General features: G+C 37.9%; 2 protein-coding genes and 1 long non-coding RNA gene across 4 annotated transcripts; 2 read left to right on the forward strand and 1 right to left on the reverse strand.

Moving 5' to 3' along the window:
* Positions 1-988: 988 nt before the first annotated feature.
* On the forward strand, positions 989-4,634 carry LOC119986753 (cytochrome P450 87A3). Its single transcript, XM_038831434.1, has 9 exons — positions 989-1,182; positions 1,273-1,594; positions 1,692-1,841; positions 2,114-2,365; positions 2,462-2,551; positions 2,637-2,715; positions 2,821-2,927; positions 3,052-3,179; positions 3,296-4,634. The coding sequence occupies exons 1-9, from the start codon at positions 989-991 to the stop codon at positions 3,441-3,443; spliced, it is 1,470 nt and encodes a 489-aa protein (XP_038687362.1). The 3' UTR covers positions 3,444-4,634.
* Positions 3,151-5,732, reverse strand: LOC119986754. Of its 2 annotated transcripts, XR_005465338.1 has the most exons (4): positions 5,536-5,732; positions 4,947-5,085; positions 4,431-4,501; positions 3,151-3,333 (listed from the first exon to the last, which is right to left on the reverse strand). It is a non-coding gene; the product is annotated as an uncharacterized LOC119986754 (long non-coding RNA). The 2 variants fall into 2 exon arrangements; XR_005465337.1 differs by having other exon boundaries at positions 4,431-5,085.
* Positions 5,733-11,439: 5,707 nt separating this feature from the next.
* Positions 11,440-12,795, forward strand: LOC119986430 (CASP-like protein 4A4). The gene is made up of 3 exons (XM_038830988.1): positions 11,440-11,966; positions 12,233-12,368; positions 12,451-12,795. The coding sequence occupies exons 1-3, from the start codon at positions 11,677-11,679 to the stop codon at positions 12,634-12,636; spliced, it is 612 nt and encodes a 203-aa protein (XP_038686916.1). The 5' UTR covers positions 11,440-11,676; the 3' UTR covers positions 12,637-12,795.
* Positions 12,796-12,909: the final 114 nt, after the last annotated feature.

The raw sequence follows: 12,909 nt of genomic DNA on the forward strand, positions 1-12,909 counted from the left end.
TTTAGTTTATAAAGGAGATCGAGGAAGAGATCTAAAAACTATTAAAAGAACGAAGAAAAATAACAAGAAAAATAACATGTGTAGCATGGCTTCAATGTCACAAAGATACTGAAATTCTTCGCTAGATATCAGAAAATATTTCAGAAGGCAGGTAAAACTATCAGTTTAAAATAATCTCCAGACATTTGGCTTGGTCAGACAGATCTGTTGAAAGTTTACCATCCCAAATCTAGGGAACCTTTCTGCAGCAGTGCTAGACATCCCAACAATTGGGATTCCAATGATCCCAGTTGTTGAGGTGTACAGACAACATCTCAATTATCCCAGTTGTTGAGGTATACAGACAACATTTAAAATGTATGTAGAACCCATCACATGCACTTTGATTTTCATCCATACACCTCAGCAACTAGGATCATTGGGATCCCAATTGCTGGGACGTTTATCGTTTTCCAGCTTTCTGCTCTTGCAAAAGTCTCCTAACAATAGGCAATAATTCTGCCTCGTGCTTCCTCAGTTTGTATTAAATGTATCCCAAATCTACAGTGCTAAAACACAACGGAGAGAGAGAGAGAGGAAACATCCAGTAAGCTTCGTAGACAAGAATTAATAGCTAGTAGCCATTGACAAAGGATGGATAACATTCAAATATGTTTGGTCTCTGGACAGCATAATTCTAGATTCTTATATTCTTATCTTCAACAACCTTTTGAGTAGCATCATCAAAAAGTGCCAAAATAAAATAGTATTTCCTAAACAGTTGTACTCCTGGCATGTCTATTTAAGATGATCTCTTCATGTCTGCCGAGATACATGCGGCACTTCCTTCTCCTTCCTGTCTATTCTACCCACGTTTCCCAACTCAAAACTCTCATTTTTAATAACAGTAGACAGTCCATTTCCTTTTCCTGTTCAACCCCTACCAGCATTTTATTGTTCTTTCTTCAATCCAAGATAATATCTAAACTTCCATTTATATTGGTCTAAGATGTTACATTTGTGTGTTCTAGCTTTTGTTATTATAAGCATTACTTACTGGGTCTACCGATGGAGAAATCCCAAATGTGATGGGATACTCCCTCCAGGTTCAATGGGGTTGCCACTTCTCGGCGAGACCCTTCAATTCTTCTCTCCCAACACATCCTCAGATATCCCTCCCTTCATCAAAGAGAGGATGCAAAGGTAATTCTTATCACTCCAAAATCACATCTAGATCATCACCACCACATTCTATCATCATTTCTTTGAAGTATATGTTATTTGCTTATATAGATACGGTCCAGTATTCAGGACGAACTTGGTTGGACGACCAGTAGTAGTATCCACCGACCCAGATTTCAATTACTTTATCTTCCAACAAGAGGGAAACTTGTTTCAGAGCTGGTATCCAGACACCTTTACAGAAATCTTTGGACAACAAAATGTGGGTTCACTACATGGATACATGTATAAGCACCTTAAGAACATGGTGCTAAATCTCTTCGGTCCTGAGAGTCTCAAGAAAATGCTATCCGAAGTCGAACAGGCTGCGTGCAAGAAACTACAATTATGGTCATTGCAGAAAACAATTGAATTGAAAGAAGCAACAGCAAGTGTAACATTCAGACTAACCATTCTTCTCTTTCATAATTTTCTGATTTAAATTTTAAATTGTTCTTAATTTGAGCCTAACAATTCTTCTATCTTTACAGATGATATTTGATCTGACAGCAAAGAAACTGATAAGTTATGATCCAGATAGTTTCTCAGAGAATCTAAGGGAGAACTTTGTCGCATTCATGCAGGGATTAATATCCTTCCCTTTGAATATTCCTGGAACAGCATATCACAGATGTTTACAGGTAATCCAAACTCTACCATACCTTTTGTTTGTTATCAGCGAAATGTACCATACTAAAATTTCTATTTTAAACGAGAATCTTATTTTAGTCTTCGGCATCACCAAACGGAAACAGGATAACCAGGAACAACATTGAACTTATTCTTTGGCAAACAGGAAATGACTGCAACTTCAATACATGCTTTAAAACTCGGAATTTATTTTCCCTTATGCAGAAGCTTAAGTTCTAGATTGTAGTTGTTTGCGGGGCCTTAACTATTTTATGTTTCTCAGGGTAGGAAAAGAGCAATGAAAATGCTTAAGAACATGCTAGACGAAAGACGAGCAACACCCAGGAAGCGCCCCAGTGATTTTTTTGACTACGTTCGTGAAGAACTTCAGAAAGAGGGAACATTGCTCACAGAGGCAATTGCTCTGGACTTAATGTTCGTACTACTGTTTGCCAGCTATGAAACAACGTCACTTGCTCTAACTATGGCCATCAAGTTTCTTAATGATGATCCATTAGCCTTGAAACAATTAACAGTAAGTACAAGTACTTGACTCTAAATAACAAACCATTTCACTACCTATCTTTTTCTGCTTCGCAAACTAACATACTCAAACACTTCCATCTCTCAGGAAGAACACGAGACTATCCTAAAAAATCGAGAAAATGTTGACTTGGGTCTTACATGGACAGAGTACAAATCAATGAAATTTACATTTCAGGTGGATACGTGTTTTTGGTTGGTGCACATTTTTCATAGGTCATTTCAGAAGCTCTTGTTTATATATTAACAAATTCAACTTTCAGGTCATCAATGAAACAGTTAGACTGGCAAATATAGTTCCTGGAATCTTCAGAAAAGCACTGAGAAGTATCCAATTTAAGGGTACATATCAATAAAACTCAAATGCATTTGCAATTATAGCATATCAGCTTTGGTCACAAGAGTCTCTCAATGAAATAGAAATACATAACAGAGATATTTTTGCAGAATATACCATTCCAGCAGGATGGGCAGTAATTGTGTGTCCTCCAGCAGTACACTTGAACCCAGCAAAATATGAGGACCCTATTGCCTTCAACCCCTGGAGATGGGAGGTGGATACATTTGAAATCCTCGATTCTTGCTTTCCTGCAAACAGTTATCTAGTAGGATAATTGATTCAGATTCCAGTTCATGCATTTAATATTCTAATCATGTATTGATTGTGCTTAAATACAGGGAATGGAATTAAATGGTGCAACTAAGAATTTCATGGCATTTGGAGGTGGCATGAGATTCTGCGTTGGAACAGAGTTTACCAAGGTACAGATGGCTGTATTTCTCCACTCCCTGGTAACAAAGTACAGGTACAGGCATCCTATCATCCAACAGAGTTAGAGCATATATATATGTCCTGCGTTTATGTGTGTGCATGTCCGTGTGTAAGACAAACAGACTAACCAAGTTTACATTGAACGTCTAGGTGGCAAGCTATCAAAGGAGGAAATATCGTCCGAACTCCTGGATTACAGTTTCCAAATGGTTACCACATTCAGATCATGGCGAAAAATACAACACATATATCTAAATCATCTGACCAAAAGGACATAAGTTTCAAGGCATTCCTGTGAGGCAGAGTCATGAGTCTCATGACATACCAACTGGCACATTACTAATCAGTACTTACCATTTTTCAGCTGCGAAGAACAGTAATCGACATAGTGTTTGAGGATTGCAGAAAGAGAAGCAGTCATAATAGTTACTTCTCAACCATCAAGCTACAGTTTTGGTTTTATTTGCAGGTTATATCATAAAAGGAGTGAAAAAATAGGTCAAAAGGAATTATAAGTTTCAATATACCCACTCATACTAAGATAGTACGTTTCTTAAAAATTCATGTAAATAATGCAGTTTCATCCTGTTCAAAAAGCAAGCCACTGCTATTTTGCAATATTACACCAAAAAAAATTTCAAAAACTTTCAGAAGACTGAAAAAAAATTAAGTTGATATAACGAGACTTTTATAAGATGCTCTGAAATGAATTCAGTATAGCAATCAACATACGCAGATAGTATCAAATAAGTCCCACAATGTGCACCAAAGAAATGACTTAAAATGTGCGCCCCGCCATCCAATAGTTTATGCCAGCTAAATTCATCTACTATTCTTTACTGTGTCTGATCAATTTACTGCTAATATTTCCGTTCTCCCTTCCATCTAAGTAGATTTGCCGCTCAATACTTGAATTCTTGCCCTTGTCCTTATGCACATGATGAAGGCAGTAATAATAATCATTCTCGTCCTGAATGGTTGTCTATGCTCATGATGAATGCTTCTTCGTTTAAGAGTACCATGCTTATGGTGCCTTAACTTCTGCTCATGATACTTATTCAGATGAGTGTGAGGGCGTCCAATAAATATTATGTATCCTGTTATCTCTGACTCTCTATTTGTCAGACAAAAAAATGATCTTCCCTCCAGTCATAAAGAGGATCAAAGAGTCCTTTTTGATGTAGAAGCCAAAGTAGTACAAGCACTACAACTCAAAGCACAGAAATTATGTATCCCCATTTTTCCACTATATGTTTTGATCATACATTAAGTAAATAAGTTTTACCTGTTAGAAAGATGGCAAAAAGTAATCCAAATATCACCATCCAACTCATACATAGATACTGTATATGGCACCTGAAGTTAAAAAAAAAAAAAAAAAAGTGCATCCACTTCTGCTCAGAAAGGAAACATATTATTTTATCAGATAAAACAAATAACGTAACACACATAAAACAGAATCAAATCATATGGTACACAAAAAAAAAAAGTAAATGAGAAAATGAGAAAATTTTCCTGCTCACTACCATGATTGCATTAGTGAAGCATCATCTAACACCTTTCCTAAGCTGTCATAGCTAAGGCAAAACATCCCCACAGCATAACTTGGATATATTCGCCTGTAATTAACTGATTAATATAGAGCATGTACGAACTCTTCTAGCACAAGGAAGAAAGACATCAGGATAGCTAGCAAGCAACTACAAACAATGAGAAAATAACTAAAGTGGTTGAACTAAGATTAAGAAGAATTAGCTATCTCTATTGTGACACGAAAAAATCACAAAAAGAAAAAGCTTACTCGGATACACGTTAGCTGATAGAGGGCATACGAGGCAGATTTGTTCACTGCTAGGTATAACTCAAAGCATTTGCATCTTGCTAGTTGAATTCTTCTCCACCTCCACTAGTTCTGCAACAATGGAGGACTGTCTCCTGCTCTATATAAATAACAAAAAAAAGGCATACTGAGGCACACTCATTTGGAAAAATATAAATGCAGAAGAAAAGCTTCTAAACAAAGTGTGAACAAGATGTTGCAGTTAGGCATTTCCTCTATCATCATCACAACAATGCAACCACCATTACTCCATCAATATTGGAAAGAAAACATACATCGGTTGACAAAGGTTTTCTTTTACGTTTTTCTGATTCAAATAATATAAACAATCATTCATTAGTTCCAATATACCACCACATTGTCAAATTTCTCTTCAAATTAAGTATCCACAGAAGACAATGTTTTAACTGCCCTAGAATAACATGATCGGTGTCCAAAACAAGATCAAAATATACCAAAATCATAATCTAAAATTCATCCCAAAAGTGCAACATTGTTAAACCCTAACCCCGTACAAAGAATAAGAAGAAGAAAAAGGAGAGAGGCTTACTGAACCACTGGGAGCGGCCATTTTCAAGACGACTTTCCGAGTGCAGTTGAGGCTATCAGAATCTGATACCTTCTCGCACTTCTCAAGCTTCGATTTGGATCAAATCTGAACTGCAACTCGGAAAGCTTCTAGGGTTTTGGTTTTTTTCTCGTAATTGTAGGCGATCGACTCTTGTGCTCTGAATGTGTGTGTTTGTGTCGGTTTCATTCTATTACCATTCACAAAGCATAGCGGTTTTGGCGGGCCTAAGCCGTCAAGTTAGCTTTCCTTCTTCTTTCCTCTGTCGTTTTCTTCTCTCCTTTTCTCCTCAGGGCAAATGCAATAAGAAACAATTTACTGGGCCAACATTTTTGTTGGCCCGGTCCCACCTCTATTACACAAAAAGTCAAGTCAAACACGTATTCTAATACAGCCACATCAGCAAAACACAAATTTCTATACACTTTTTCTTCCCACACACTTTCTCTTTCCACCCAACCCAACAACATTCCATTCCTCCATATTATCCACAACAAAACTACACCAAAACATTAAATATCAATACATCCACATCAGCAAAACACTTATCCCAATACAGCCACATAAGCAAAACACATTTTACAATACAGCCACATCAGCAACAGACAACATGTTTGTTGGCCCAATACCACTTCACCATTGCATTTGCCCTCATACGGCTACATTTCGAAGTTTGAATGCTAGTGTGGGCCCCAGCCCAATACATGAAGGCCCAATTATCAGGTCTATTTGGTGGACATGGTTTCTGCATAGATTACTGGAGGAAATTATTGGACCTTTGGAGGAAAACATATGATCATTCATATCTTGATAGATGGAATAGAGGTGCACATGGGTCGGGTTGGGTCAGATTTAGGTTGATATCTCACCTGACCCGCATGGGGTTGGGTCGGGGGTTTCGTTAAATGGGTTGGGTCCGGTTAAAAGATGAAGCTAATAGTCATGGTCCAATAAAAAGACAATAAAAATTTAAAAAAAGATCTCAATGCCTTCAATATCAATATAGTACTATCAAGTTGATACGCTTACAGATGCTTCAAAGTCAATAGGAAACAGATCTGAACTTCACTCCCTTGATCATCAATGGCTTCAGTTGACAAAACTAAGAACCAGACATGCATATATAACTTCACTCTAGTAGTTCCAGCACACGATTAACTTCACTCTAAAACAACCACACATCAAGAATTTCAAGTGGAGATAGAAAAGATGAAGAGTCTGAATGAAGTAGCTTGGCTTTGGTTACATGACATCCAACTAAGCTTATAGTCCATGGCATATCTTATGACACATTGTAAGAATGTAGAAATTCTAAATAACAGTGAATTCAGTCCAATTGGACATAACATACACTCCATTTATTGGGTCTGACGTAACTCAACCCATAAGTGCAGAGAGTGTTACGAATCTCACATCGATTGGGGTTGGGTTGTTTATAAAGTCAAGTTCACCCCTTACATTCAATAATGTATTTTCCTAATCTAGTGAATTGAGCTTTGACCTATAGTAGTTGGACTTGGACATGTAATAACTGGATTAAGGAGAAACAAAATCGTGTGGGCCTAATGTATCTACGGAACACCAGATAACCCAAAGTGGACAATATTGTTGACATGTATGGGGTGTAGATTTTAGTCAATGCCAAACAATTTTTTCATTCTCATCTCCAAATTTACGAACTAGACGGATCATTAAGTAATCTTTCAAGAGAGGCCACAAGAGCAACCACAAAAGTGTAATGCTATTGGAGACAACAAAATATATTGGGAGACGTGTTTTGTTGATATTGGTACAAATCATGTAAATTTACTGGCTTGGTTTTTAATGTAACAGAAATGCAGCTCATTATTGATTTTTTTTTATGTATTTGTGAGTATGGTTTAAGTGGAGTCTATGTTTGGAGCAACATGGAGGCCAACCATGCTCTATACGGACAAATTTATGAGAATAAATATATCTATCGGAGCCTCTTTTTTGTTTTTTGCCATTACCCATTAAAAGGACATCAAATACCATCCCATGAGCCATCAAAATGTAACCACTAAAATCCAAGTTATTGGGGGTTGCTGTACATCAAATTACAGCAGCCCCCGCTCTAGCAGTTTTGTCCATTTATATTATTTTTAAAAATAATATAAAAATTATATATGTGTAATATTTTGTTTAACGAATCTAACCATATATTTTTTGTTTGAAACAAAAATCAAATTCATCAGGAAAAAAACATAGAAAATTTTAAGTTTATATCCAGCGGTTCAGAATTATTATATATTTTTTATATTGAATTTGATTTTTGTTTCGGACAAATGATATATTGTTGAATTCGTATAAACAATTAAAATACAAATATAATTTTTTTGAAATTTTTAAAAAATTTGCTCGAGACTATTTTGCAATTACAGCAGGGGCTGGTGTAAAAAAACTACAGCTGCCCCCTAAACTTCTAAAATCCAACCTTGACCTTTTGGAATTGCACAATTTTGAATTTACAACGATCGGTCAGAAATTCTGACTTCTGAATCCTCCATCTCCATGCCACGATATGGCGGGAAATGGAAACCCTAAAATTGATTAAACCAATGCACGTGTTTTCACTTTCTCACATTTTTGAATTGTCTCTGTAAATGGAGAATAACGATCCCTTTGCTTCGCTCACAGAGCTCTGCCAAATATCATCCTCACAAGAAGACTGCTTGCGCTCACGCTTTGCTGGCGAGCCCGAGCCCGACCCCGACCCCGACGACTCTAACTCTAGCGACGACCAGGATGATTCCAGAGATACCGGAGATATCCACGTGGAAACCACACCGATCGAGATACTCTCGCCCCCGGAAAGCTCAGAGGAGAAGGATAATGACGGTTGTAGCCAACAGGATCAGTTCCATACTCCGCCTGAAGGATCGTCTCTTGCCAGCTCCCAGGGGCAGCAATCGGTGCACCATGATCACGTCGCCGGAGATCAATCGATGGCCGTTGATTCAGACTGTACTGACATCTCAAAAGCTGTCGATTTGGGGAGAGATACTGATTTAGGGTTTTCAGAGGAGGTGGAATTGGCGCAGAAGAGAGACAGCGCTTCAGGTGGGGATTCTTCTCGCGCTGTGGTTAGAGTTCAAGAGAACGAGGTAATACAATCTGAATCGAACGTCATTAGGATTTCAAATATTCAGTCATCCTTAAACGTAGGGTTAACTGATTCGCCCATGGAAACATTCCTACTTGTGACTCCAACTGGAAAAAGTGTAGGGAAAGTAGCGAAATCTACTGAAAAATTGAAGTCTCCATCGCAAAATCCCAAAATATCGGAGAAAGATGAAGATTTGGGGACTCCAAGGGCTTGTTTAGGAATAGTATCTGAGAAAAGCGAGAAGCGTTCAATTATATCTACTATGAAACTGACATCTCCACTGAAAGATTCAGAAAATTTGGGGGGAAATGTAAACTTTGATACTCCGAATGCACGTTTAGGCACAAACAGAGAAGAAGTAAAAGTGGGATTTGCGGAGTCTTTGGAGAAATTGAAGCCTGATTTAGCAACTCCGCAACATGATAACACAGAAGCTTTACAAAATCACCAGTTTAGTGAAGCAGTGCTGATTGGTACCAGCAATGATGGTGAGAGTGTCCATGGAAAAGGCTCAGCAAAGAGAAAGCTCAAATTCCCTGCTGAGGCAATAAGATCTGAGGTTGAAGGAGCTAGTGGAAATTCAGGTTTTGGTGAGGGCATTGTCAATAGTAGGAGAAGTGAAGTTGACAGTGAAGATAAAAGGACGTGCAGCCACGGCAAGAGAAAAAACATAGATGATTTTGACGGCTGTAGGTCTACGAGTCCGAGCATTGCAGAATCCCCTGAAATACAGAGAATAGCTGAAGGGAAGCGGGAATTGCCTGTATCGATTACTGGTGGGTCAGTACAGAATGCACAAAGGAAAAATGAGTCTGGCATTTCACCCCTGAAGGATAATCCATGGGAGTATCCAATTTTGTATACACTGAGAGAGCTTGAAAAATACTCTAATCGGGATACTACCCTTGAAGGACTTTTCCTTAGCAAAAAAGGTTAATGTTTTTGAGGTTGGAAAGTGAAGTTTTTTGAGGTTGGAAAGTGAAGCAAAATGACTTCTTTTTTTGTTGAATGAACAGGTTTTGGTTGAAGCCTTTGGGTATTTTGGCATTTAGGGGACTTGGTCATCTTAAGCAAAATTTGTTTGAAGTTGAGATCATGAATTATATTGGGCAGCTGCTTCTCTGTGGAAGCTACTGATGGGGCAAGCTAGAATTTGTGTATTATGAAGTTCTTGATTAAGAATTCTCCTCTGTTGGGTTGATGTGTATTTTGGGTTTTCCGGGAGGTATTGGATGATGCACATGAGGTGCAGTAGTGGTAATGCTGGAATTGTGCAAATACTTAACTGTAAAAAACTTTTGTTTGTCTGCATAATGCAAGTATTATGCCTGAAATCTGACCCTTTCTATGATATGTGATCTTTGGTCTAATATTTTCTTTCCTTTTCTTCTCTTATTTACGCCGTGGAAGTTCTATGTTTAAATACTGGATTCGAATAGTGTTGGAATCACTTGTCTAATTGTCGTTTTTCCTTGTCGAATATCATCTAAGCAATTTAGGTTTCTTTACTGGGCAAGAACATGATGTGGAGGTCTGCCTATGCAAATGAAGTTAAGTCTGCACATTCAACTGCAGATCCTGGTAAGAGTGTCATCAACCAAATCGAGATTGTCCATTGTATTCCCTGCTAACAGGCTTTTTGGACGAAAGCACCAGATCTGTTGTCACAGGTGCCCTTGCTGTTGAGGCTCTTCATCATAAACTTAGCTTTTTTGGATCCACACACATCACATGCTTCAAGCGTAGAATAACCATACAATTTGTGAGAATTAATGTAACCAAGATAGTCTAGAAACTCTTGTTTGTGTCAATGGCAGGCAAACAATTGGCTATAAGTGATGGTAATGTAGACCTACTCTACAGTCTACACAACTGCTCGGTAGCTACTAGCCGTGCTTGGCAGGGCAGGATGCTCGATCAAGGCAACTGTTAGGTTCGGTGGTTGTTACGGTATGGCAGCTTCAAAAAACCATAAAAGCAAATGCCTTTCATGGCAGGAAGTAGAATGTCCTCACTAGATGCAGGGCTAAGTTTCAATACATAATTTATCTTTGGGATTCATATGGATGATAGTGTAAAGTTATTCACGGCTTGAGTTCCAAACTCCACTGATGCAAATATCTTTTTGGGCTACCCTTAAAAGTTTGGAGATGTCCAGTGGGTTAATGAAACTTTTGGTTACTAAAAGATCAAATGTTCCATGTGAGTAATCGAAAATTCTAAAACGTTTCAAAATGGTCACTCAAAATTGTAATCTAGTTCACTACAGGAATTATCACAATGTTCAAATGTTTCAACATGGTTACTAAAAATGATTATAATGAAGTATAATATAACTATGAGGGATCATTTTGAAGCAGTTGAACATTGGGTAACTAAAATGAAACTTAGATATCTTTCAGTGATCAAAAGTTATATTAACCCGATCACTAGCTGTGCTATGGACTAAACAACTTGCCCAAAAAATTAATTGGGACAAAGCCTTGAACACCTTAATCTACTCACTTCTTTACTTTGTTGTAACCGGCACAATTCAGAGAAATTGCATTGATAGGTCCTTTCTTACTAGTTCACTAATGTTGGAAGTCTATTACATACTACAAGTCTACAAGTTTTACTTATTTTATTGTATATAGGAGGATTAAGCAAAAGACTATATGAATTGACTAAATAGAGTAGACTATTTGATATCCATTTCCATGATCACCTTCCACCAATTTTAAATTGGGCAGTTGAATCAGATTAATCAGAGCTCAATCACTAGGAATCAGCATTGGCAGGTCACCTACTATAATTTTATCATATGACCACTGAGTCTATTTGACAAAAGTATTCATATGAGAAGGAAGATTGATTTCCATGAAACTTCATGAACATTATGATCTATATAGGGTAGGAATTAGGAAGTCAATACTGCAAGAAGCAATCTGAAAAGTGAAAACCAAGAAGACCACTTCAGAGAGGCAGACTAACTGGTGAGCAGCTAACAGGAAGCAATGAAACAAGAAAGAGATATGTTAGTTATTCAGTGCCCACCGACTACCAGTGTTTCGCCGGCGACAAGGAATTTGATGGCGCAGCAACAGCAGCTGCCGACGCCCTCTCCTTTCTCTCTTTCTGCAGTATCAACTACATGGAGCTCGAGACCTTCCATCCATTTTTCGAGTCTCTTCCTTCGGTTCTTGGCACTTGTCTTCTCCTTTGTTTCTGCAACCTCAATGGGTGCTCCACCACTAAAGAAGAAAAGCCAGCAACCTTCTAGCTTCACTCAATTCTCAGAATTGATGTAAGTCTGGTGATCCACAAAATTCTTGTATAATATTGTTTTGATATCGTCAAATGATCACAGATACATCACACAAGCACGCACCAAAGATTCATTTTTTCCTATGGCCCTGAACTAGAACTACCAACAAAGTTCTAAGAACTTTTGTTTTCCAGTATAAACATAAAACGTTGAGTTTTGGATTCTAAATTCTACTGTTGAATCCATTTGGTCTGACATGCTATGAGCTTCTTGTCCATATAAGCCTTCCTGAAAATGGTACACAGGTACTGCTTCATTGTCTCCATTTTAGCATTCATCTACTCTGCTTTCCAGCTCTTCAAAGGCGTTTGTGACATAGCTCACAGGGGCATTTTCATCTCAGACATGATCTCAGACTACATGAGCTTCATTCTTGATCAAGTAAGCTCCCCAATGGAGTGATCCTTTTTTTCTCATAACAGATTTTTCTTGTGGATGCTAAATCTCTAATACATTGTGGCAGCTGATAGGTTATCTCCTGATTTCATCATCATCAGTAGCAATATTGGCTGTTCGACAGATTGAACAAAGTTCCTCACTTTGGAAGGCAGCTATCATTTCCGATATCATGTCCTTCAGTACTTTCCTTGTCATTGCAACCTCAGCCATCTTGTCAGGCTACAGGCTTTGTAAGAGAGTAATCTGGTGATGATTCATGAATCATGAGGCTAGTTCACATGATTGCATTCCTGCTCAACCATCTAAACAGCCTCAAGTAGATAACAACATCATCAAGAATGAATATGCTTCATTTATGTAACAATATATTCTGCTACGATGTCAAGTGAAGTAATTACTTTTGTTTGTCCTGAAATCACTAATTAGGTATGGAGTAGGAATTATAACAACAGTCGTATTCTCAACTCAATCTAGATATGACTTTCACAGAGCAGGTTACTTTTCAAGGATAAGAGCAGACCTA

Source organism: Tripterygium wilfordii, chromosome 20, assembly GCF_013401445.1.
Source record: "Tripterygium wilfordii isolate XIE 37 chromosome 20, ASM1340144v1, whole genome shotgun sequence".
In the NCBI taxonomy this organism is placed as follows: Eukaryota; Viridiplantae; Streptophyta; class Magnoliopsida; order Celastrales; family Celastraceae; genus Tripterygium; species Tripterygium wilfordii.